Below are 27,539 nucleotides of genomic sequence, written 5' to 3' on the forward strand. Positions count from 1 at the left end.
CAAAGGAGTATCAACAGAAGTATGGTTATCTCTGGAAAGTGTAGTCTTATGACAGGGAGGAAATAAATGATAGTTTCAACCGTTTCAAAAGCACCATGATCTTGTCTGGCAGAAAAATAAGGGGGCTAGAAAATGAGCATTGCTTTAAATTGTAAAACTTACCATGCTCACGTAATTTTTTATCATCTTAATATTTAAGAGAGTTTGACATAAAACAGGGCCACCTGGGTGACTCAGTCCGTTGAGCATCCCACTCTTGGTTTTGGCTCAGGTCATGATCTCAAGGATATGGAATCCAGCCCCACATCAGGCTCCACGCTCCGTGCAGTCTGCTTGAGATTCGCTCTCTCCCTCCTACTCCCTCTGACCCTCACCCATCTCTCAAATAAATAAAATATTTTTTAAAAGAGTTTAACATAAAACTTAAAAGCAGAATGAGCTGGGATTAATTTTCCCTTGTTGGGCTGACACACCCGCCCTTGTTAACACATACGTCTCTTCTTGGGCTCCTATACCAGGCTGGGAATTGATTCAAGCAGAAATAAAGGCCACTTTCCTGATCTAGAGGCAACGTTCACCAAGGCGGATCAGCAGCATAAATGCTGTCCAGGATCTCATCTGGTGAAATAAATTGTAACTGTAGATACCACTTTCCCTCTTTTAGAAGCAATCAGGACACACCCGGATCAAAGGTCCCCCAGAGTGAGAAAATCCCCGCTGGGCCTGTCAGAAACGCTTCCCTCCATTCATTAGGTAACACTTCACACTTTTCAAAGTGCTTTCAGAAACATTGTTGCATCTGGTTCTCCAACGAATCTCTTGAGGTAAAAGAAGTGTTATTCTTCCCAAATTACAAGCAAGAACAATGAGACACAAGAGGTTACACCAACTAAGATCACAGAGTAGAAGTGACAAAAATGTGGCATTCTCACTCAGAATCAGGTAGATGAGTTCATCCAGGACACCCGCCCCCAGGCAGATTTCCCACAGCTCTCTGGTGCACTCACACCCCAGGGAAGGGATGGTACACGGGAAAGAAACAGCACATAATTTAATGGTTGGTTAGTTGGAAGAAAAAACAAAAACAAAAAACAAAAAAACCCCAAGAAATTCAGAAAATTTCACTCTCAGATTAAGATTTTGATACTAAATAATGGATATTGATTAATGTAGCATAATGCCTTCCTTCCGTCTCCCATCCTTCCTTCCTCCTTCCTTTCATCTTTCCTTCCACACACGGTTCCATGAGCTCTGTCTGTGGTGATCCGCCTTTGCTGCTAGGAACACAGAAATTCATCCAACACTGCCCCTGCCTTTAGGAGACCGGCAGTGGAGCAGAGGTAGGAGCACGTGTTCGGAGATAAAGAAGGGATCGTGAATGAGCAGAAGGAAAGCGGTACAATATAGAGTGGGTACACAGAGTGCAGGCAATTCTAACTGGGGGGAAATATCAAAAGAAAGGATGCCTGAGCTGGACCTTCTAAGTGTTTCCCAGCGGGGCCAGGGAAGAAGCGACATGACAGCGGGGGAAGTGGGAGACCAACCAGCTTGCTCAGGTAAGTGCAGCACTTGGGCCAGCATAAAGTGACTGGTTAGTAGGAGGGAAGGAGAATGGTGAAGCCGGGAATGGACCCAGGGGAGACACTATGAAGACTCCTGCAGGGCATCCCATCATCTATTTCTACATAGTCATTTAGTCTTGTCTTCAAGGAATTCCTTATTTTAACCCATGAGGTATAATGTTAAAGATAATTAGATCTTCGCATTTCTGCTGATGTTTAAAACTATAAACTTGGGTCCAAGAATGTCCCTATTATTTTACAGGAAAACAACAGCTATGCCACTAACCTACGATTATACTTCATTTTGTTTTAGGTTCAATGCAAATAACTAGCCCTTAAGTTCAGTGAGACAGACTAAAATACAACTGTAACTACAATGTGATCAAGGACACCATAAATACTTCAACATCATAGAATTAAGTAAATAATGTTTTTAAAAATTATTCAAAATATAGCTCCTTTTAACTCAGCTGCCTAATCCTAAACCAAGCCCTTTTTGGATGAGACTGTAGAATGCATTTTATACTACAAGATTTTCAATCTGATTACTCAACTAGCTAACACATAAGGTCACACACAGGTCAAATTGCCACTGTTTTTTCTCTTTGACGGCTTCCAAAACCTAGTTTTCAAAGTCTGACCGATAAAAATTCAGGTATACAAAACTATCTGGTCAGTGTATTTTGCTTGTGAATCCTGACCAATCTGTGGACCCTATCTATCAGGTATTGTAAAAGCAACAATAGTTGGTCAGAGAATACGTGATCCTAAAGAAAACTTGAAAATGATTAATCATTACAATAAAATCAGAGGGTTGCCTGGGTGGCTCAGTCGGTTAAGCGTCTGATTCCTGATCTCAGCTCATGTCTTGATCTCAGTGTTGTGAGTTTAAGCCCCACATTGGGCTCCATGCCCAGTGTGGACTCTACTTTTAAAAAAAACTTTAAAAATAAAATAAAATAAAATAAATAAAATCAAGAGAAAATATAATTTAAAGTTATCCTTAGCCATTCTTTGGGGCATATAACAAAATGAATAAAGAAACTGAGCATACTGGTGAGCACTGAGTTCTGAGCACTGGACCCCGTTTCTCCAACTCTGCCGTCCCCACAGACTGGTGAGAGGCTCCGAGGGGACAGTGTGAATTCCTAAAGAGAGAGAGGTGCCAAGAAGCGACGTCTCCATTTACCCTCACCTCCTGACCAAGCCAGCCCTGGCCGCCCCCACTTCCTCACACACACCTTGCCTTACTGCCAACTTGTGTTCATTAACATAGTCTCATTACTCATGTAAACAGACAAACAAACTGAAGCTTGGTGAATTCACGCATTTATTGCTTTAGCTTTAGGAAGAATGACTGAAGAAAGTAATTTAGGATATACTTTTCTTTTCTCAATATCCTATGACTATCAATTTACTAGAGGCTTCCAGAAAGCACTCAGACGAAAATGAAATGATTTTAAAGTTCTCTTTGGTGATATCTATTATTCATTAAAGTTCTTTGAGGGGCACCTGGATGGCTCACTTGGTTAAGCGTCTACCTTTGGCTCAGGTCATGATCTCAGGGTCCTGGGATCGAGTCCCACATTGGGCTCTCTGCTCAGTGGGAAGACAGCTTCTCCCTCTACCCCTCCCTCTGTGCTTGTCTCTTCCTTTCTCTCTCTCTCTCTCAAATAAATACATAAAATCTTTTAAAGTTCTTTGAATATATGAATTCTTACAATAGGAAATTAAACCGGCATTTACACTTGTTGAATAATGCACTAATAGTATGTAAATGTAAATTAACTTATTTCTTGTGTCAGTTGATGTTTGTTTCCCATGCTCTTGATCTCCAAGTATGGAAGAACTGTTTCCAGCAAAGGAGTCAAAGGTCTGGGTAAGAAACCAGCCTAAGGGTCCCAGGGTGGACAAAGAACAATCGGTGTCACACTGGGCTTCCTCACCACGCTACCCTCATGGCAAGCCTGATGTCCCCGGGGAAAGCAGGGCACCAAAAACACAGTTAGAAGGAGGAGATCAGAGATGAGACTGGTCTTGTCCAGTGTTTTTCTCTGAAGAGTAAACCAGAGCCTGTCCCTCCTACAGCCATCCTTCTGATCACCAGCTCCTTCAAAGACCTAGTGTCCTGTGTCTGGGGTCCCAAGACTCTACATACCCGTGTTTTCATAACAACTAACATTACTTTACTTAGTTGTAACATCCTATTTGTGGCACCTTTTAATACTGATAAGCCTATCTAATATTAAGTGCCTATTATGTGTCTGCCTTTTTTCCCCCACACATTTAAATCAAAAGCTTACTATTATTATCACTATTTTACCTATGAGGAAAACCAGGGGTCAGAAAAGCCAAGAGACTTGCCCAAGTCCATGCAACTAAATATGGCAAAGTCAGGATACTTTTGCCATCATACCATGATGCTGCTCCATATCTGATATTGGGAAATATATTTCCATGATACTTCTTCCTGTGATGTCTTTAGCACTGCAATGAGACTTCCAACTAGAAAACATTTATAATACTTCCTGTTAAGCTATAGGGTCAGAATACCAGGACTAGAATCCTAGCTCCTCCATTCACTAGCTCTGTACCCCTGAAATCTGCTTAACCCTTCGGAGGTTCCCTTTCTTTATCTATGAACCAGGGATAACAGTGGTTCTATGCCATAGGGCTGTTGTGAAAATTAAGATAAAAATACAAAGCACTCAGTACAGTATCCCCTTGTAGTAAGAATTCAATACAACTAGCTATTCTTACTGTTTTAAGTGAAAGCTTTCAACTTACAAGGTTACAAGGCTATTTGTTAATGATCCCCTTGCTATACATTTCTGTAAGCAAATATGGTATGAGGAAGCCACTCACTTTATAGAGTATGTTCCTTAAAACAATGTTGCAGTGATTGCAAAAAAGAAATGTATGCATTGTTCTTTAGAGCTTGCATCCACGTTCTTCAACTGAATGACACTCTTTCTCAGGTACAAAGAAGAGCTACTGCTAATTAGTCTTGCATATGAACCCTTCAAGCAGACATAGGAACAGATCGCAGCTGAGAGTCAAAATCCTTCACAGCCTCTGCCTCGCTCTTGTTTTCCTAGTAGGGCCCTTCCATCCCTTCAGCCACATGCTTCTTTCCACATTTGTCTGTTCGTCATCCAATCTCAAGAAGATCTGAGATAATTAGTGGCAAAAAATATATCCAGTAAAAAGTACACTATAAGTAAAAAGTAAAAATTGACACCAAGAAAAAACACAAGTTATAACAGCAAGTAAAGAACAGAGGGAAATGTAGATCACAGAAGTGCAGGTCACGAGAGCCATGAGTTGGATTCTGCGCTTCTCAGTGTTTAGAACGAAGGGGGATGCTTGGTGGTTCTCCTTGTCAAGAACTAAAGAGCACACAATGGTTCTTTCAGGCTCCGTGACTGACTGCGCCCTTGCTAACTACCCCCACAGGGTTCCAGGCCACATCCATTTTAAAATAATTGGCCCAAATCCTTTCTTCATTTATCATCCACCCTTTCTGATAAGAGCACCCACTTTACTTCTCCCCTTCAGTTAACTGCTCATCTCATATTCCACATGACTCCAGCAGGGCTGCTGGTCTACCGGAGCAACACTGGTCCATCCTGTGCCCTGCGTAAATTTTTTGAAGTGCCCTCTCCTCAAAATATTTCATTTCTATCTCTTAAAAATTCTTCGCAGTATACAGCATTTACTGGTATATAAAAGTACTTCATGCCCTAATACATAAATTACAGTCTTTAATATGTATAGTACCCTTCAGGGTTGTGTAGTTTACAACCTGTAACCTTCTTCAGAAACCCATTCTGCTCAAAAGTTCACAGGTAAAAATGTTCCTAAGAGCTGCTAGAAGTCATCCCCACCACAGAATGAAGTCTGGGAGGGTGAGAACACAGATGCTGCTGGAGGAGACGGAGGGCTGACCATGCCTGTCAGTCAGCCTCAGGGTCAACTCTACCCTTCTCCTTGTTTGTGTTATGAGCCAGGAAGTTCTCCCTTTTAATAAAAAAAAGAATAAATTTGCCTTGATGTCTGTGACTTCCTGGCATCTAACCTCTAACTGCTTGACTCTTTTGACTGCCCTTTTCTATTTCTGTTCTGACTGACTGATCCCAGATCCTTTTAAGGATTCCTCAGACTTTTCAGAACATTACACAGACTGGCCTGGCCTCCTGGCACCTGAGCCTTTGGTTCCCTTTAATTTCCAAAGCCATGGAGAGCATTGCTTATCATTCCAAACACTAACCTCTGCCTGGTTGCAGGTGTAACCACCCCCCCCCCCCCGCATCTAATTCACTAGCTTGTCCCTCTATCATGTGTTCACAGTGAACATCATTAATTTGGAATGAGAGAACTAGACATATCAAAATCATATGTCGATTATATCTCAATAAAACTGGAAAAAAAGAGACATATTCACCAAAAAATCATAGTATAATTAAGACTGGTAACACTGCAGAACACATACTTAAACTTTAAAAGAGAAATTATTTTTAAAGAATTTCATAAACTATTTATGAATTAGTTTTAAAAATTTTTTTCTAAGTTTACTAAATTGATCCAGGTGATGGATTTCCTTAGAAACATCTTAACAATTTGCTTGATTACTACTGCCTTTTTTTTTTTTTTTTAAATATTTTATTTATTTGACAGAGAGAAATCACAACTAGGCAGAGAGGCAGGCAGAGAGAGAGGAGGAAGCAGGCTTCCTGCGGAGCAGAGAGCCCGATGTGGGGCTCGATCCCAGGACCCTGGGACCATGACCTGAGCTGAAGGCAGAGGCTTTAACCCACTGAGCCACCCAGGTGCCCACTACTGCCTTTTTTTTTAAAAATATTTTATTTATTTGACAGAGAGAAATCACAACTAGGCAGAGAGGCAGGCAGAGAGAGAGGAGGAAGCAGGCTCCCTGCAGAGCAGAAAGCCCCGATGTGGGGCTCGATCCCAGGACCCTGGGATCATGACCTGAGCTGAAGGCAGAGGCTTTAACCCACTGAGCCACCCAGGCGCCCCACTACTACCTATTTTTAAAATGTATTTTTTTAAATAGTCACATATCTGCATAATTTATAAATACTTGTGGTATATTATACATCATTATTTAATATGATTATTATTATTCTTGTCCCCAAAGAAATAAGGACCACAAATTGACAAACTGAATGCCTATCTTGGAACAATGAAAATAGAAGATAATGTTAAAACACAGGAAACCACTGTGTGCCAGTTACTGAACGACTGCCTCTCAGCCCTGAACCCACCTTCCTTACTCAGCTTTACGATACTGGACTCAGCAAACAGATTTCTCCTTTGCCAGCTACATATATGCATGCTATGTATAGTCCCTCCAAGGTTGTACAGTGTACAACCTGTACCTTCCATAGCTTTTTTTTTTTTTTAAAGATTTTATTTATTTATTTGACAGAGAGCGATCACAAGTAGGCAGAGAGGCAGGCAGAGAGAGAGAGGGAAGCAGGTTCCTCGCTGAGCAAAGAGCCCCATGTGGGGTTCGATCCCAGGACCCTAAGATCATGACCTGAGCTGAAGGCAGAGGCTTAACCCACTGAGCCACCCAGGTGCCCCCCTTCCACAGCTTTTATACACGGTTCTCCCAAGAATGTCCAGAGGGACAATGGACAGCTGTACAAGGGGGAAAGGAATCTTTCCCCCTGGCTGTTTGCTCACTGTTCCCATGGGGTTGCTCCAGCTATGGCTTGTCCCCCTGCTGGCAGCCACTCCTTCCAGTTGGTTGTTTTCATTTATTTCCTCTCTCCTGGAATCAGCCTCACTGCCTTCCCTCAGAGAGAAGAGCAAAGCAGGCCAGTGTCCCCTCCTTCAAGGCCAGCACCCTAGCCTTGCAGGGCCCAGTTCTGTGCTCAGAGGTACCTCCTGGGAGACAGCAGCCCCTCCTCCAAGACCTGAGGCTCACTTCCCTGGGGTCCTTCCCCCAAGTGACCCTAGCCTGAAAGTCACTACCTATGTTTTCCTTCAGTATTGCCTTTTACTCTTTATTCCTCCAAAATTTGTTTACTTAATCCCCTACGTTAAATTCTCTCTGTTAAAATAACCGGTTTATTTGCTGGACTGGATCCTAACTGACACAACTGTTTCTGTCTCTTTGCCCGACAGCGTGGTGTTTACAGAGGACTAACACATGAACGATAAGAGCAAACAGTACCAAGTCTGGAGCAGCTGTAAGGCTGATTTTTTTTTTTTTTTTAGAAAACTGCATATTTCATGAACTTGCTTCCCCATAAAACAATTTATTATGTCTTTGAATTTAATATTCAAATTTCATATAGTTTTATGGATAGATTTTTAGGTTCTATGAAACCTACAAACCTGCAAATCTAATTTTACATAGCAGATTAAGTAATGTAGAGTGTACCGTACATAGTAGTGGTACACAATAGCATCACAATGAATTGTTCTCTTAAATTTTCCATACCCATATTAGAGAAAATTAACATAGTGTCTAAATTTGGACAAAATTTTTTCATAAAAATTTCATTTATAAAGACAATAGGCAATGCACCTTCACTTGTTGTCTCTAGGATTTATTGATACCAACTGCTCACAGTTACTACTGAATTCAACTTTTAATGTTGTGGATAGGTAATACAAAAACACATCTAGATAAGAACCCAAAGTTGCATATTACATTTCAACTTTAATATTTATTTATTTATTTGAGAGAGAGTAAGAGAGTATGGGGAATGGGTGGGGAGCGACAGAGGGAGAATCCCAAGCAGGCTCCACGCTCAGCACAGAGCCAATGCAGGGACTGATCTCAAAAATCAAAGAATCCGAGGCTTATCTGACCAAGCCACCCAGGCGCCCCTACATTTCTTTTAAGGCAAGGGTCCTGTTCCTAAAGAAATGAGTTTAAAATAGTCATTTAATGGGTATTATAAAAAATAACAAAGAGGCATACATTTTTTTCACCAAAACTTTGATCCTCCATTTAAGGTGGCTTTAAATTAATAATTATTAATCCAAGAGCGCTGGATGGTGCAGCTGGTTAAACACCTGACACTTGATTTCAGCTCAGGTTGTGATCTCAGTGTTGGAAGACTGAGCCCCCTGTGGGCCTCTGCGCTCAGCACAGTCTGCTTGAGATTCTCTCTCCCTGCCCCCCGCCCCTTCCACTTGTGCTCTCTCTCTCAAATAAATAAATATATCTTTCAAAAAAAAATTTCCTAATGCAAAATTTGTCTATGATAATTTCTCTGTGTTTTTGGACTCCATTTCAGTATTTTCATTATTTAAAACTAGAGTTACTGCTAAATTGACCCTTGAGCAACACGGGTATGAACTGAGCAGGTCCAGCTTATATGCAGATTTTTTCCCATAAATATATATACTGTACTGTAAATACATTTTCCTTATGATTTTCTTGATAACATTTCCTTTTCTCTAGCTTATATTATTATAAGAATATAGTGTACAATGCATATAATGTACAAACTATGTGTTAGTCAACTGTTTATATTATCAGTAAGGATTCTGGAAACAATAGGCTATTAGTAGTTAAGTTTTTGGAGAGTTGAAAACTATATACAGGGGTGCCTGGGTGGCTCAGTGGGTTAAGCCTCTGCCTTCAGCTCAGGTCATGATCCCAGGGTTCTGGGATTGGGCCCCACATCAGGCTCTCTGCTCAGTGGGAAGCCTGTTTCCCCCTCTCTCTCTGCCTGCCTCTCTGCCTACTTGTGATCTCTCTGTCAAATAAATAAATAAAATCTTAAAAAAAAAACCAACTATATACAGATTTTGCACAAGGGGTCACCACTCCTAACCCCTGTGTTGTTCAAAGGTCAACTTATGAGCGCTAGAATCCTCCTACTGTTTATTTTTAAATCCTTCCTATGTTTATATATTTGTATATGTATTTGTGTAGAGATACACATCTATAAAAACACACAGCTGTATCAGAAAAAAAACTAGAATTATTCCAAACATAATTAAAATACTCGTGGGTTTTATATATCTAAAATTGCCAAAATGTGTGAGAACATACACCCACTGTCCTAATTCTGCCCTGCTGGAACCATGATAATTCTTCTTTTCCTTCCATGTTAAAGAGTCCTCCAAATATTTCAAGACAACTAATTCATCTGCCTTCTTTCCTCCTAGCTCAGCAGCCATAGTCCCTCAGCCTTCCCCTTAGGATGTGGTTTCCAGGCTCCTCACCAACCTGGCCTCCCTCCTCAGGACACACTCCCACATGTCAGAATGCAACTGCTACGGATCCAGAGAGAAGGTCTTAGATGAACAACAGATCATCTGCTTGCCATTTTATTAGCTATCACAAACATCAGTCAGAACTCTGAACAAGCTGAGCTTCACAGCTAACTTGAGCTGAATGTTTTAAATGCTTGGAAAGTGTGAATTTTATTTTTGCTCTAACAGTCAGATGTAAGACATCAAATTGAAACTTGCAGTAATTTACATGGCATATGTCAACACCAACATTCTAACCACAAGACAAAGGAGAGGTGGTGGGGGGGGTTACAGGATCATGTAAAAAAGTGGGTCACCCTTTTCCATTGGATCCCTTCTTCGTTACCAACTTCATTACCAACTGGGTGGCTCTGTCTCTTGTGGGAATGTGAAACCTTCTCTCCATCTACTCCAAGCATCCTGTTTTCACGTCACTTTCTCTCAGGCACTACAATTTCTCTGTCTATATATATCTTAGGCTTACAAATGTCCTTGAATAAACTCACAAGTTTTGGGGGCAGTAAGTAGAAACAAAATTATAAACTTCAAATATCTTTGACTCAGCCTTTAGGAAAATTAACATTCTTTATATCCCAGTTTCCACAGACTTCAAGCTAAAACTATGCTTGCTCTTTTTATTTTCATCATATAGTTCAGTTTTTGTCTATGACTACTTCCTAAGAGCAGAGAACTTGACTATATAATGGAAAGGCTGGTTTTAATAATTCCAAGTTCTGTTAACTTGTACCTCTGGCACTATAAATGTTTGTCATAGGAAACTTTATTTTCTAAAATGTTTTTTGTAGGACTGGTGTTTGCCTGCGTCAAGCTGTAACCACTGCCTGTGACAGGGGTTTGAGGCAACCCCCACTCTCAGCGGCAATTAACTCGTTCTTCCTGGACTTGGCAGACACAGCCCCGTAACTTCCCTGGTATGGAAGGGGTGTGACTTTGCTTGTTTGACCGAGAACACCAAGACTTTTTATCTTGGCTTTTTCCACTCAGGCCACAATAAACATTGGGATCCAACAAACCTCTTTTTAAAAAGTCATGAAAATTAAAAAGAAATCCTCCAGCATAAGAAATAACACAGAGGACATGGGGAGATGGAGAGGAGAAGGGAGTTGGGGGAAATCGGAGGGGGAGACGAACTGTGAGAGACTGTGGACTCTGAGAAACAAACTGAGGGTTTTGAAGGGGCAGGGAGTGGAAGGTTGGGTGAGCCTGGTGGTGAGTATTATGGTGGGCACGTGTTGCATGGAGCACTGGGCTTGGTACATAAACAATGAATGAATATGTGGTATATAAACAATGAATTCTGGAACACTTTTTGGTTTCTTTTCAAACCAAAAAAATTAATTAATTAAAAAAAATAAACTAAAAAAAAAAAAAAAAAAGAAATCCTCCAACAACAGGGACCATGTATCATCATTGCACCTTCCCTAATACCTGGCTCAGAGCTTTCCAAATGTATGGTGCTTAACAATATTAGTTGAAGTGGATGGAATTACTCTTCATAACAGCTCTTGTTTGAAGCTAAATTTCATTGCCATTAAAATGCAACATGGAAGTTCAGAAGAAATCAGAGTTTTTACTTCTTCTTCTTCTTCCTTTTGAGTTTTACTTCTTCACCAGATTTGCAAATATTTTTTCCAGAATGGGTCTACTCTTATAGATACAGCGTGTCCTCTATAATAGTATCTGAAGCCTCTTGGTTGTAGGTGACAGAAATTTATTTTTTATTTATTTATTTTTAAAAAATATTTTATTTATTTATTTGACAGAGAGAGATCACAAGTAGATAAGAGAGGCAGGCAGAGAGAGAGAGAGAGAGAGAGAGGGAAGCAGGTTCCCTGCTGAGCAGAGAGCCCAATGCGGGACTCGATCCCAGGACCCCGAGATCATGACCTGAGCCGAAGGCAGCGGCTTAACCCACTGAGCCACCCAGGCGCCCTGTAGGTGACAGAAATTTAACTCACGCAAGTTTAAGCAAAGAAAGGGGAGGATATAATGCTTCATGCTTTAATGTAGAAGGCCTTCATCATAGCAGAACTCAGAGGCTCAAATATTATCACGAGGACTGGCTCTTTCCCTCTCTCTTTCTCTGGCCTCCTTTCTTCAGTGCTGGTTTCATTCTCAGGAAGCTCCCACTGACTCCCTACCAAATGGCAATCTTATGTTTACATCTTTTCCACTCACAACCCAAAAGGAAGACACACCTTCTATCAAGTCTTAGGGAAGACTCCCAGTAGACTCTGCTTGGACCACACGTCTTTCCTAAAACAGATTTAGGCAATCCTCATGGCCAGACCCCAACGAGAAGGCAAGGGAGTGTCCCAAGGGAAAAAATGCCACACCGATAAGTCTACTCAACAATTCAAGGCCTGAAATTATAAGTCCTTTTTTTCTCCTTCTGGGCATGACAGAAATAAAACCATGGTTCTGCCAAGCTGACTTCTAAAATGACTGTAATTATACAGTATACTCTCATTGGTTACAGAGAAATGATATTTACTGGGTCTATTACATGCCAACCACAGTGTCAGACATTTTTATATATGTTAGCTTATTTAATTCTCATAATATGTAGATATTTAAGATGAAGGTACAGAGGCTGAGAGAGGTTACACAGCATATTTTAGAACCAAAGATGTAAGCTGCGTCTATCTGCCCCCCCAATCCCTTTGTTTTCAGCACTGAGAGTTTTAGGGCTCTTTTGAGTTTCTTTACTGTGAGTATCAGAAATTTGTGGATGAAAGCTGAAAGACCTACATATTAGGCAAGGCCAACTTAATTAAAAGGAAGGCAATTATCTATAGAAAGTGATTTATCAGATGCCCTGAAAGAGTTTTACTAGTGCCTGAAATTTCTCCGCTAGAGATTATTTCGGACTTAGTCATTACTGCTGCTTAATTTATTTTATTATTTTACTACAAATACTTCCCAAGAGCACTTGGGATAATGAGCCTTGCTCAAATGCAAATGCCCCAGAAAGGGGTAATACAGGAAGCATTCTTCTATTAGCCAAAACCTTTATGTACATCAGATTCTTCACTCCTTTTTCCCCTGGCCCTCACCCAGGAAAGAAGACATAGGGACAGGCCACATCACACTGCTCGACAGGACATCTGGGTAGAGCTCACAGCAGCCGGTGATGCACCAGAGGCTGGGAAAAATTCTACAACCTCTGTACTCCCAATGAAAATTACTCAGCATTTGATCAGACAATCGAGAAAAACTGTAAAAAGGTCTGATAACAGCAACAAAAAGGAATACGGTTATTAGATAGCCTATGAATTAGCAAAGGGAATCAGGCAGTGAAGACAGGAATGGTAACTATGAGAATTTGCACTAATTCTCCTCCACTTAATTTTAGAAACATAAACCTCTTGGGTAGACATTATTTAGTAAAGGAAAAATCTAATCTTTAGTGACTGTGGTTAAATGCTTTCTATCACACACCATTACTGGTGCCGCCACAGTATTACCCACAGGAATCTTACACTAAATGGAGTCTCTGGTTACACAGAGCATGGCTGGCTTCACTGTGCTTTCCTGCTTCAGAAAGTGGGCAGTGGGGTCCCAGCCTACTGCCAGCTCTTGGTCCCCCAGCACCTCTGGACGAATGTAACTGAGAACTCCTCCAAACTTCTGGCTTGCAGCCACTTCCCCTCTTAACTGGGGCAGTTAGGAAGCATTTATTTTTTAACTGTTTCTCTTCATAAGCAGTTTTCTGAATGATCCTACCTGGCGTAGTACCTGACACACAGGAAGCGTTCAGTAAGTTAAAAAGAAGGAGGGGGGAGAGGAGAAGGAGGGAAGAAGAGCAGGAAGAAGAAAGAACTGCATTCTATCTATCATATTTATTTCTTAGAGTCTTAGTTTGAAGGGACAAATGGGGTGAAGCTCAATAAACTTTCAAGACCATGGTAGTATAAGCCCTGCTTCTTAAAAATGAGGAAGCAAGGCGCAGAGGCTGGTAATTTCCCCAGTGTCAGACTGTTAAGAGCAAAGCTGAGTTTCTCGCCCACTTCTCCTTATGCCCAGTCCTGTGCTCTTTCTATAGTAAAAACTTCATGCCAAGAGACGGGCCATATGTTTTCAACAGGCAGCAGCAGAACGGGAGTTCCACTGTGTCCCTGTGTCCAAAAGCATTTCTATAGGCCAGGAAGGAGGGTGAACATTGTTGTCCGCTGGTGGCAGTTTCCCTATCACACATTTCCTGGGACACCGGCTGGAGCATCTAAGTAAGAACATATTAAAATCCTTCTCTGGTACATTTAGTAACCAAAGTTCTTTACAGGTTACGGTATTAACCAGAATCGTTCCAAGTTCTGTCCTCTGACAGACTGATGTCAGACCGACTCCCGTTCTCGCATACTTGTAACAGAAAATGTGTCTCATTCGCTTCACTAACAAACATTTAGAACATGCCTCCTTTTGGTAACACACTATGTTAGCCTCTGAAGCTATGAAGAGAGGTCTGGAACATGGGTCCTGCGTGTGCAGCACTTGAAATCTGTGAGGAGACAGAATGCACATATGAAAGAGAACCTCAAAGTCGGTGTATCTAAGTACAAATGAGAAGAGCAAAGGATAAGGCTATAGGATTTCTAGGAAGCCTTCCAGAGAATTAGAAAATCTAAATACAGACTTCCTTGGGTGTAACTGAACAATATCCACCATGGTAATTAAGGTTCAAAAATATAAGTAGTCACCAGACATGAAATTAACACTGTTTATCTCAATTCATATATTAATGTTGTAGCACCAAATTCCAAATCATCAGAAAGAAACCATCTTGAGATTGGCTCATATTTATGAAACAAATACTATCCTGGTAACTCATGTCAAACAAAGGCTATATTGAGAAATATTTCATATATAAAAGTAAAATATGTATGTATTGTTAAAACACACACTTATAACCTTCCAACAAACAAAAGTCCAGGGCTGTATGGCTTCACTGGTGAACTCTACTAAATATTCCAAGAAGATTTAATATCTATCCTTCTCAAAGTCTTCCAAAAAATTGAGGAGCAGGGAATGCTTACAAACTCATTTTATGAGGTCAGCATTACCCTGAGGCTAAAACCAGACAGGGACACCATGAAAACAGAAAATTATAGGCCAATATCCCTGATGAACATAGATGCAAAAATCTACAACAGAGTATTAGCAAATGGAATTCAACAATCTATTAAAAGGATCATATATCAACATTAAGTGAGATTTATTTCAGGGATGCAAGGATGGTTCAACATCAAATAATGTGACATTAATGAACGAAAGGTAAAAATCATATGATCATCTCAATAGATGCAGAAAAAGCATTTGGCAAAATTCAACATCCATTTATGATAAAAACTCAAAAAAATGGGTATAAAGGAAATATACCTCAACATAATAAAGATAATATATGACAAACTCACAGTTTTTAAGACCAGAAATAAGACTAGGATTCCAACTCTCCTCAATTTTATTCAACACAGTTTTGGAAGTCCTAGCCACAGCAATCAGACAAGACATAAAGAAGAAATAAATGGTATCCAATTTGCTAAGAAAGGACCGAAACTGTCACTGCTTAACAGATGACACAACATTATATAGAGAAAAAACAAAAATGGATACCCAAAACTGTTAAAACTAATAAATGAATTCAATAAAGTTACAGTATACAAAATTAAAATACAACAATCTGTTGCATTTCTATACACTAGTAACAAACTATTAGAAAGAGAAATCAAGAAAAAAATCTCATTTATAATTCGATAAAAAAAAAACTTAAAAATAAACTGAACTAAGAAGGTGAAAGACCTGTATGTACAGTGAAAACTGTAAGATGTTGATGAAAAAAAAACTGAAAGTGATACAAATAAATGTAAAGATATTCCACCATCATGGACTGGAAGAATCATTATTGTTAAAATGTCCACACTATCCAAAGAAATTTATGGATTCAATGCAATCCTTATCAAAATTCCAAGGGCATTTTTCACAAACTAGAACAAATCATCTAATTCTAATAAGTATATGGAACCACAAAAGACCCCAAATAGCCAAAGCAATCTTGGGAAAAAAGAACAAAGTTAGAGGTATCACACTTCCTGATTTCAAACTAGACTACAAAGCTATGGTAATAAAAACTACATGATATTGCCATGAAAGCAGACACACAGATTAACAGAACAGAACAGAGTGGAAATAAACCCATGCATATGTGGTCAATTAATTTATGACAAAGGAGGCAAGAACATACAATAAAGAAAGGATAGTATCGTCAATAAATGGTGTTGAGAAACTAGACAATGACATGCAAAGGAAAAAAAGTGAACCACTATCTTGCACCATATAAAAAAATTACCTCAAAATGGACTAGACTTGAATGTGAGACCTAAAGCCATAAAACTCCTAGAAGAAACCATAAGTGGTAAGCTCCTTGACAATTACGTTAGTGATGTGGTTTTGGGTCTGACTCCAAAGGCCAGGACAACAAAAACAAAAATAAATAAATGGGACTATACTAAACTTAAAAAGCCTCTGAAAAAAAAAAAAGAAAAGAAAAGAATCTTCTGCACAGTCAACAAAATTAAAAGGCAATCTACTGAATGGGTGAAGATATTTGCCAATTACATATACCATAGGGGTTAATATCCAAAATATATAAAGGACTCATATAATTCAATAATAACAACAAAATCTTTTTTAAAAATGGGCAAAGGATCTGAATAGACATTCTTCCAAAGAAGTCACACAGATGGCCAATAAGCATTTGAAAGATGTTCAACATCACTAATCATCAGGGGGAAGCAAATCAAAACCACAATGAGATATCACTTCATACTTGCCAAACTGGCTATTATCAAAAAGACAAGAAATAACAAGTTTTGGTGAAGGTGTGGAGATAAAGGAACCCTTATGCACTGTTGGTGGAAATGCAAGTTGGTGTAGCCACCATGGAAAACAGTATGAAGGTTCCTCAGAAAATTAAAAATAGAATTATCGTATGATCCAGCAATTCCACTTCTGAGTATCTAACAAAATACACAAAAACACAAATTTGATAAAACACACACATGTGTATGTTCACGGAAGCATTATTTATAATAGCCAAGCTTTAGAAAAACCTGAGTATCTGTTGATTATGAACAGATAAAAAGATGTGGAACACACAAACACACATACACACACACACACACACACACACACACACACACACGGAATACTACTTAGCCACAAAAAAGAATGAAATAGTACCATTTGCAACACCATGGACAGCCCTTGAGGGTATCACGCCATGTGAAATAAACCACAAAGAGAAAGATAAATACTGCTGATTTCCCTTACATGTGGAAGCTAAAACCAAGCAACAAAACAAAACCCAGACTCAACAGATACAGAGAACAGACTGATGGTTGCCAGAGAGGAGGGGAAGGGGAAGTAAAATGGGTGAAGGGTATCAATAGGTACCAAACGCCACCAATAAAATAAATAAAGAAATAAAATATACAGCATGGGGAATCCATTCAATAATACTGTGTTAACTTTGTCTGGTGACAAATGGTAACTAGACTTATGGTAGTTATCATCCCAAAGTACACACATGTCAAATCCCTACGCTGTACACACGAAATTAACATGCTACTGTATGTCAATTATACTTCAATAAAAAGACACATACTTGTAAAATTAAAATCTGGGTCTTACAGAAATACACACTATTTTATTTTCAGCATCACCAAATATCAGGGCTAGAAAGTAACCAAGTTACCAGCATATCCATTCATTAGCTGTTCCATTCACCCTTACACACCCCTAGTTATGGCTTCTCATCCTATGCTTGAAAACCTCCAGTGACAGTAACCTGACTAGCTGACGAGGCAGTATGGTTCATCTTTGGACATTCCTCTATTTCATTCTACATAAAAGCAATGTACTTCCAAATGGGAAAATTTGCAAAAGGGGAAGAGGCGGTGGAATATTTTCTAAGGTGTTACAGAGGTCTCTGCCTTTCATTATTAAGTTTTCTTTTGAGGTCTACTTCATGAGACTGATGAAGTACAATGGTCAGTAAGCCTATGCAGTAACATTCCTGTCCCTGGACATTCCTTCCAGAAAGCTCACTATGAGATATTAGATAATCCAAAGAAAATAAATGCTATGTAAGAATCCACCAAGAAATACTAGATTGAGAGTATCTACAATATCTGTTAATCCTACAATATCTACAGTAATGTTTCATGTTAAGTATGTTCATGTGTAGAAATAGAAAGAGCTTGAACTTGCAATAAATGCATTTATTAATCTTGCAGGAAACATGCATTTATTACCAGCACGTTCTACTTATTGTGGCCCAAAGCATACAGCTCAAGAAAATGCTTACTGCTGGGCCTTAAACAAAAAGGGTGTAGTTGCTTTGTGTGCCATTAACTGAGAAACAACCCATAATGGGTTCTATTGTATTTGACAATTCACCCCATTAACAAGATTTCTGGCTATGCATGCAGTTAACTTTTCACACAAAGGTAGGCCCTTGCACAACTAGTTGATTAAACAATTTGCGATCAATAGATTAAAACAGTAACACTAACAAATGAATGAAATGGGAATACTTTCCATCTACCACCACCACCAAGGCTTAAAGCAGGATACAGCAGCAGTGGGAGGGGAGAAGGAGTCACTAAATCTTACCACTTGGCCCACTGGGTATATCCTGTCTGTATCTCTGCAGGACGATAGAAGACCGGCTTTCCAACTCACCTGTGTTTTGAGAATGACATCCACAAATTTAAACTCTCACCCAAACCTCGTGTAGTGCTCCCTAATTTGAGCCGCTCTGAGGAGGTATATCCCTGAGCTATCATCCCTTACAGCAGAATTGAAGGGTGCAGGTCCTTGCATTTTTGGACTCTGCCTCTAGTCGGTCCCCACTGAGCATGTGGCTCAGAGCAGGCTAACTAGGCTGCTAGGTGGGGATGCAATGATGAACAAGACCGGGGGGTTACTGTACAATCCAGCAGCAGGATCAGAAGAATGCTGGGCCCTCCCAAGCATCTCCTGTGGATTCTTTTACCTGTTATCAACACAACTTATGGACTGGCTATCTATAGCCAATGCTAATTTACACGTTTCTTGAGGCATGGCCAATGAATTCTCTGCCACTTCTTTCTCAAATCCCCTTTGTAAGTACTGTTAGACATGTATTACCAGCAGTGTTACAGTGCCTGGCAGAGACGCCCTTCTTTACACCCTCCGGTAGCAGAGAAATTAAACACAGCATTCAGGAAACAGCTGATGGGATGTGTGATGGAGTGTGGAGCAGGATCGTGAGGAGAAAAACAGGGAAGCAACGTCAAAATCGAAGACAACTCCAAGAATGGTGAGGGGACAGGGGAAGGTCAGCAGCCAGTGGAGGTGGAGGAGAAGAAAGGGGGACAAATGTACAGATTCCAACCTTCTTTTGCACTTCTGAACTATAACTTCATTTCAGACACAGTGTAATGCTTTCAATTCTTTTTAAATTTTTGGAACTTGAGGAAATAACCCCAAAAGGCAGTCTATATGACTCCCTATCAACTAATATGAAGAAGCACTGTGCACAAAACACAAGAATTTGTACCCCACAATCCCAGATAAAGAAAGACAGAGAAGAGCAAATTTCTCAATGAGGTGAACCCTGACTTGTTAGCACCAAGAAGACTGCTGACACACAGGAAAGGAGGGAAGCAGAAGAGAAGGAAAACCAGGGTTCCCGGAGAAAACGGGGAGCAGTGGAACGGAAAGTGGTGAAGGGTCAAGAGGGAGAAGGGGAGAATTACTATCCCTACTTCTGTCCATCCAGCTAGAGATGTGGTCCAAGCAATGACTCAATTAACCAAAACCCTTGGCAATTATAAATCAATCATCCTAACAAATACCTGAAAAGTTTCAGGCTGCCAAAGTAATTCCGATGCTCACTGTTAAAATAAATAAATAAATAAAATAAAATAAAAATGAACAATCCTGCTGTAAACTCACCTCAGGCTTTGAGCTCAGAGTCATCTGAATTGTACACTATCGTTTTCACAAGTAAAACTGAGAGCACAGTTATTGGCTCTTGTTAATAATCAAATGCTCCAAAGTCTCCCAACATTTATTCCCAAGCACTCCCCAAAGATTTCTTATAAAAACTGCCTTATTTCCCAAGGGAACAGGTATAGGATGTGTGTTAGTTTTTTTAAAACCTGCCCCTGGCCAGTTTCCTGAAGAACCAGCAGCAGAAAATATAAGCCAGCTGTGGACTCGTCGGTATCTGAAGCAGATATCATGAGATTCCAGAGACCGATTAAAATTTATTTAAAGAAAGCCCTGATGTGACAGAAATATGACTGCAAATTTAGTAAGTATGACTATAAACATTTTATGGAAAAAGCACGAAAAATTCAGTATTGGGGGGCAACTAGTGGAAGGCCAGCTCTATTCAGCACACAAATGAAAATGCTAGCCCTGTCTTTAACAAAGCCAAACTGTAAGTGAATACACATAATCCAGGGAGGAAAAGAATTTCATGCAAGTGTCATCAGTTTGAGTTTTGTTTTCCCAACCATAAGCAGATGTTGAATCTGCCTGGCATCGGCTGAAAAATATGCATGAGCTTTTCGCTGGGAAGCAGGGCAGCGTCCCCTGTGTGGAGAGCTGTCTTACAGGTACACCTGAGTCCCCTCCGTGGAGAACAAAGCAGAGGACACGTGAAAATATCTGCAAATGTGTAATATACGTCATTTCAGAGCCGGCTTGACTTCTCTGTATGTTATTTTTGAGCCCTGCTCTGAAAATATCCCAATTTCAGAGAAGAAAGATGAAGTCTGGCTCATACCACATAGCAAATTGCATGCAGTGATTTAAAGAAAGTCAAAACTAAACTCTGACTCTAGATAGTGGGATAAGAAGGAGCTATAGGATTAGCAATAGATGAAAATCAAAAATAAGTTTTCAGGATTTTGTATTTTTAACATAGCTTAAATTATTTATTGAGTCGCTGTACTTTCCCCAGTTAATCATTAACCACATACCTACCAATCCTTTTAAGAAATGCACAGGAAAAATCACAGCTCATTCTTCTCTTATCTTTCCCACAAGAAAAAAAAAAAACCCAAAACTAGCCCTGGAAGACAACCACACAAGCACTTGGGACCTGCACGGTACAATCACACTTACTGATTTTTTCCTCATTTCTTGAGAAAGGAAAGCAGCAAAGCTGGCCCATGGCACTGGTGCTGTCTTTCCTTCCTGGTGCTCTTCTCCCCGGGCACCCCAAAGAGAAACTGCAGTTTACACCACGGTCTGTGAGCACACCCTGCCTCTTCCACTCCGAGCACGAAGAGCCAATGCACAGCCAGCAGAGAGAAAGGAGAAGGGAACTCGCGGCGGTGAGCAGAAAGGCTCCACCTCCCAGCCCTCCAGCCAGAGGCAACTGCACCGGGACCAGCGTTCAGGGAGAGAAGTAGCCATATGCTCGCCTAATTCTCACACAGCTGAAAGCTCCCGGCCTCCGCTCCCTGCCACAGGCACAGCCTAGGGAACCGTGTGTGTCTTGAAGAAAGATAATCAGGCACAAACCACAAGGAGTGGTCCTCCCTCCTGCAGACAAATATAGTAATTACACAGAGAAATTCAGAGGAAAAAAAAATCCCTACATTTTCTGCCTGCTACTTAAAGAGGAAGAGCTTTCTTTTACCCCAGGAGATTTGGGGTTCTTTGTTTTAGGAATAAGGAAGCTGACGTGGCAGAACACTGAAAAAGCAGCTTGAATGAAGTACCACTAATGATCCAGGAGCCGCACCAACTGTAGGAATGACAGGGAAAGTGGGGGACAGTCCTGTTGTCAGCACTTTACAGTGTAGCTTTTAAAGTTAAATGTCTGCTTTCTGAAACACTCCTGTGTTCTTCTAGTAAATCAATACTACGAATTTTGAAATCAGAGTATCAAGTATGTCGTTAGCCCAGAAAATTCCCCAAATCTAGAAGCACCGCTGAGAAAAAGAGCAGAGATAAAAGCACCTTTCAGAATGAATCCAGGGGGTGGGTAAGCAAATTCAGGGACAGCACAACGACTAATTTTAAAACACAATATTTGAACTTCATGACAGGAGATAAGTGACTTCAAGTGACAGCTCCAAATCTGTTCCGTTAGAGCACAGCCTTACTTCATGACACCACAGGAATGAAAGACAAACACCATCCAAATTCCTGCTGTACCCCTCTACTTCCTAGCAAGGCGCACACACACCGATTAACCAAGAGGTGGAACGATGATTGTGAAAACCTTCTGTGGTTCTGGATGCAGGATGCCTGCTTTCATTCCCCCTGAAGAAGAAGAGAATGCAGTTTGGAAAAATAAAAGCTGTCCATTTTTTTTCTGTTAAACATTATTTCGTGCATTAAAGAAATATTTGTAGTCAACACTCTTCATTGAGAAAAACGAGTAAGTCCTAGCATTCCCTAATCACCAACGTCGATGTTGCCATAAAAACCTTTAGAAAGAGAAAGCCAGAGGTTTGAATCCCAGATCTGCCAGGTATTAGGAGTTCTGAAATAATGACCTCTTTGTCAGTTTGGATTAACCTCCTCTGTAAGACCTGAAAATCAGGTTAAGTTCATTATAAAGTTTTTAACTTGTTGTTGCAAAGTAGATAGTGTTTGGGAGGAAGGAAAGAGGCAGAGAACAGATTCCTATAGCTGTTTGCACCTCCGTCTCTTCAGCACCAGCCAGGAATCTCTCCACCTCCTGTTGCAATCTCCTGCCCTGGGCTGCCATCTTGAGCTACTGCTTATACATGTGGACTCGGAGCCAAAAGGCCCCTCCCTGTCATGCAGCACTCAGGGGACAGTATGCTGTAATGAACCCTACACCGGCTTCACTTTATTAATTAATTCTTACTGGCACTACTTCTAACAACATGCAATTAAGAATATCAGTTACAGTACCTACCTCTGGATATCCTGCAGTCTAAGGGGAAAATATATATAATATCAGATATACATATGTGTAATGTCTAAGATTTTTTTTTCATAAGCATTAAGAATGAACCAACCAGGGGCCCCTGGGTGGCTCAGTGGGTTAAGCCTCTGCCTTAGGCTCAGGTCATGATCTCCGGACTCTCTGCTCAGCAGGGAGCCTGCTTCCCCCTCCCCTTCTGCCTGCCCCTCCACCTCCTTGTGATCTCTCTCTCTCTCTGTGTCAAATAAATAAACAAAATCCTAAAAAAAAAAAAAAAAAAAAAAGAATGAACCAACCATAATACAAGATTAGGAAAACAACTGAAAAATTCAAGACAGGAATTTTTAAATTGGCTTTGAATTGTGCAAATGATTAGCATATCATTTAACCTCAAGAAGAGGATGGAGTCTGGTTTCCTCTCACTCGGGACTCTCTGTTATGGAAGGCTATAGCTTCATACCTTAGATCACAGCTAGTCTCAGCCTAGGATTTCCAGGAATGGTCTTCATGTTGCATATTTTTATATTTTTTTCAATAAAGATGATTCATTAAATATACAATTAAATATAATTTCCCTTCTATAGATTTCTTAAGAGTTTCCATATACCCAAATTTTCAACTCAAAAGAACAGAAACATTCATATGTCTGGATTTTTATTTGTTTGTTTGAAAAACAAACCATACATAGGTACATAGGCGAATACGTAGGCAAATACTGGTGAAAAAACTGATTATTTTTTCCCCCACTATCACATGCCCCCTTTCTCAAAGTTGAACAGTTACCATACAGAAGGACCTAGAAAGTAGTCATCATTTACCCAACTGTTTGGGAATACAACAGTCTGTAACTGACTTGAATAGCACAAGATACAAGCCCCTCCTTGCCCTCCCCTATCTCGCAAAAACAATCAAGTAGTAAGCTGAACAAGGATAAATGCTAAGATTTTCTGGAACTTACTATATGCCAGGGTCTTGCTAAGTGTTTTTGTATTTACTCTCATTTCATCCCTACCACAGTTCTGTGAAGTAGGTGGTATTTCTATCCTCTTTTGACAGATGGAAAAAGTTGAGCTCAGAAAATAAACTAAGCCAAAACCTCTCAGAGAATACGGGCCAATAATGGGATTTGAACTCATTTTGCCTGGCTGTACAGACCCTAAGCTCCTCAGCCCAGAGTTCTGTATTATTAAACACTATTTGTATGTGATATCGGGTATATACCTTACGAGACAGCTTACTACAATATCGAATAATGCACATAAAAACAGCTATTTAACAAAGCTCAATGGTAATATGTTTAAATGTCTTGGTTTCTCATATTTTGCCACCAAATTCCTTTATTCATAAGGCATGAGTAATATAATCCTATGAAGGCAGATCCCTTATAGGAGCTGGAGCCTAGCTCTGCTCCCTGCCAAGCTGTGGGGAGGACTTCCTCTAGGGCCCAGAAATGCCAGAATGGCTCCTGAAAGCATTCACCTTCCAGGAAAAATAGCAACTTACACCAGTTGTGAGGAATCCCTGAGAATATTAATAGGATTTGGTTAGAGGATTAACAGACTCTTTTTAGTCATATAGAGAGATCTACTATAACTAGGAGAAGATTTTAAAAAGAAATTAACCCATGGGGGTGCTGGGGGGTTCAGTCATTAAGCATCTACCTTTGGCTCAGGTCATGATCCCAGGGTCCTGGGATCCAGCCCTGCATTGGGCTCCCTGCTCAGCAGGAAGCCTGCTTTTCCCTCTCCCTCTCCCCTTGCTTGCGTTCTCTCTCTTGCTATATCTCTCTCTGTCAAATAAATAAAATCTTTAGAAAGAAAAAAAAAAGAACTTAACATGAATGAGAAAACCTGACATGATATCATGTTCACAACTTTAAAGCTATCACCTCTTCATGTTTTCTTTTCTCACAGGCCTAACTAGGAACAAATCATGGTTGGGACAGACACCTGTCTGCTACAGTTGCTTGGATCCTTGTTATAATGGTTAACATGGGAGGAAGGAAGCTAAACAGTATGAAGGGGTGGCAGCTGCCTCCTCTCCATGTGCTTTGGTCAGCTCTGAAAATACTGCCTCCGAGGGAAAAAGAGAATTCTTAACTATGACCAAAACTATTCTCTGTATCACTGGGTGGCATTATTTTCAATTTGAAAACACATATACTTGGATTTTGGAGCAACCTCATATATAAAAGTCTGACTCAACGTAAAGAACAAATCCCACTGTAAGACTCTGAATCTGTAGAACTGTCCAGATTACCGCCTCTTCTGAGACCTCCAATTCATTAATAAAAAGAAATCTGCATTTGACAACTTACAGAAACACAAGAGAAAGAAATGAAAAAAGTAAATACTCCTTTATTAAAAAGAGTGGAGAGAAAGAGGACATTAAATCGTGAAGTGTAAAGAGATGGAAAAAATCCTTTATCCCTCCAAATTCTAGAACCGAGCCCTTAGGAAATATGCCTTTAAGCACAAGAGAAACACTTCAGTTAGATTTCATTATACAGCAGGTGGCATGCTTATGGAAACTGTTATGCCAAGAAATGTCACAGTTTCAGGGGAAATGTATGTAAGTTCATGAAATGCTTGACAATTGATGAAAACACAACTCATAATAATTGGATTGTTTTAGAATATATCCCAATTTTTTATGTTGACATCGGGGTAGCAAAGACCATCTATCTGGGCTTTAAGCACGTTGGATGCACATACCCAATATTGTATCCTGTTTCTCTATGTTCTTGTAAAACCAAATTTCAATTCTCAATAATCAATCCACAAAGCGTCTATCACCCAGACCCAATAAATGCTCCTTTCCTCTCTACCTAGTGCTACATCTTTGCAGCCATTTTGTAACCAAAGGGCAAAGTTCTGAAGCTACCTGATTAAATATTGATCTTTGAAAGTTGTTCTTACGAATGTCTGTCTGTAAGAAAAAGAGGCTGAGAAAGTCATAACTGAAAAACTTCAATGATTATCTGTAAATCTCACTGGTAAAGGCCTATTTTTAATTACCAGGTAAAAGAATCTTGATCTAACTGTGAAATTTGGGAACCAAGAATATTTTTTTTACCATTAGTCCTCCATTAGTCATACTTTCAACAAAGAGTTTTTATTTCTCTTTCCAGTGTTTTGTTTTTCTCTAACACTGAAAGTTAGAGGTATTTGTATTTGAAATTGCCAGATGCTATAGAATTTCAGTATATAATTAAAAGGAAAATGTGTTTTTTGAAACCAAGGAGAAAAACATAATGTACCATATACGGCATATGTGCATTTAGGGAAGGGGAGGAAACAAGCAGATAACTAGAGTTACAAAATAAGTCCTTCTTGACCAATTTGGAATAGTCTTTTCCAAATCTCTGCAGTGCATGTCTACCTAGTGCCAATTTTCAAATGCTTTCTCCATGTTTATTATGAGGATCTTTTTCTCTTCTTCTTCTTCTTTTTTTTTTTTTAAAGATTTATTCACTTCTTTGGGTGGGGGGTGGGGTGGGGGTGGGGAGCACAAGCAGGAGGGGCAGAGGGAAAGAGAGAGAGAATCTCAAGCAGACTCCCTGCTGAGTGCCCAGCCTGACTCGGGCCTCGATCTCATGACCCTGAGATCATGACCTGAGCCAAAACCAAGAGCCTGATCTCAATCGGCCACGCTACCCAGGCTCCCGTGGTCAGTTATTTTCTATGTGCATGGCCCAACCTTCAACAAAGTATGTCACTGCAGTCCTTCCCTTAATTGGTAAGAAATAAATTAGGGAGGAGAATTTATTTTCCTGCTCAGAGAACAGACAGCAGTAGAGCTCTTGAGGTAGGAGGCTGGAGGATGGGTTGATGGGTTACATTACCTGCTTGAAGCCTTCCGATTCTATTACACCACTTTGTCCATTCAATTTGCTTCTGGCCACTATTTGTTAAGCACTTAGTATGTGCTAAGATGATAATCACAATGGCTCTTGAGGTGAGGTTTATGAAAACACAACTCATAAAAACTGGAGTACAAGGAGTACTCCAGAGTAAGTACAACCAAAGTAAGTGAGAGAGAAAGCCAGGGCCAGAGCTGTAGCAGGCAGAAATCTGTAGGCATGTGCTCATGGGGGCAGGAGGGGCATCACCTTATGGTAAATCCCATTGGATGGTTTTATTAAGGCAAGGCAGGAAGAGGAGAACAAAGGCCAACAACAGTCATCTATTCTAGTTAGCTGCTGCTCATTCTTGCTTTTATACTCTGTCCTTCTTTTTAGGTATTAACAATGAAACCATAAAAACCGACAGGAATTACTTAACTCAAGGACAAGTTATATGATTGGATGTTAAAACCTTTAAAAAAAAAAAAAAAAGCAAAAGCAAAGAATGTACTTAATCTGTCGGCCAGTATTTGTATTATCTGACACGGCTGCCTTCTTTTTCACCTGCTTTTAATCCTTTAATGCCTTGAGACTTTGAGAGAAAGCACCATCCTTCACAGCAGGAAAAAAATGTATTTAAGAAAAGCTAATAGGACCAAATGAGTAGATTCTGTTTGCAATTTAACAATGTAAACTACAAAAATTTGGTTGTATACTTTCTAATGTACTGGGGGTTTTCACAGTTCCTAATTATTCTTTATCTGGGAAATCCCCAATCTGTATTTAGCTCAAAAATGCTCCACTGTTTGACCTTGGACGAGACAACAGTCACATTTCCTGCTATATAAAGGATTGGAAGACCTCAAATGAAAGGTGCTTTAATAACTCAGTGCACTACTATGAAAGGGCT

General features: G+C 40.1%; 2 protein-coding genes across 4 annotated transcripts in view; both read right to left on the reverse strand.

Annotated features, from left to right (window-relative positions):
• Nucleotides 1–21,330, reverse strand: part of LOC123942047 (A-kinase anchor protein 7 isoforms alpha and beta-like) — a 40,598-nt gene extending 19,268 nt beyond the window's left edge. Inside the window, exons 1-2 of one of the 2 annotated variants that reach the window (XM_046005977.1) lie at nucleotides 21,003–21,330; nucleotides 18,498–18,566 (exon numbers count right to left, since the gene is read on the reverse strand). In XM_046005977.1, coding sequence (XP_045861933.1) covers nucleotides 18,498–18,566; nucleotides 21,003–21,051 — 118 coding nt within the window. In that variant the 5' untranslated portion in view covers nucleotides 21,052–21,330. The remainder of the gene's footprint in view (nucleotides 1–18,497; nucleotides 18,567–21,002) is intronic. The other variant, XM_046005978.1, reaches the window with a different exon arrangement.
• Nucleotides 1–27,539, reverse strand: part of AKAP7 (A-kinase anchoring protein 7) — a 155,112-nt gene that overhangs the window by 20,431 nt on the left and 107,142 nt on the right. The gene's annotated exons all lie outside the window — the stretch shown is intronic.

The sequence above is a fragment of the Meles meles genome, chromosome 5 (genome assembly GCF_922984935.1).
Source record: "Meles meles chromosome 5, mMelMel3.1 paternal haplotype, whole genome shotgun sequence".
Classification (NCBI taxonomy): Eukaryota; Metazoa; Chordata; class Mammalia; order Carnivora; family Mustelidae; genus Meles; species Meles meles.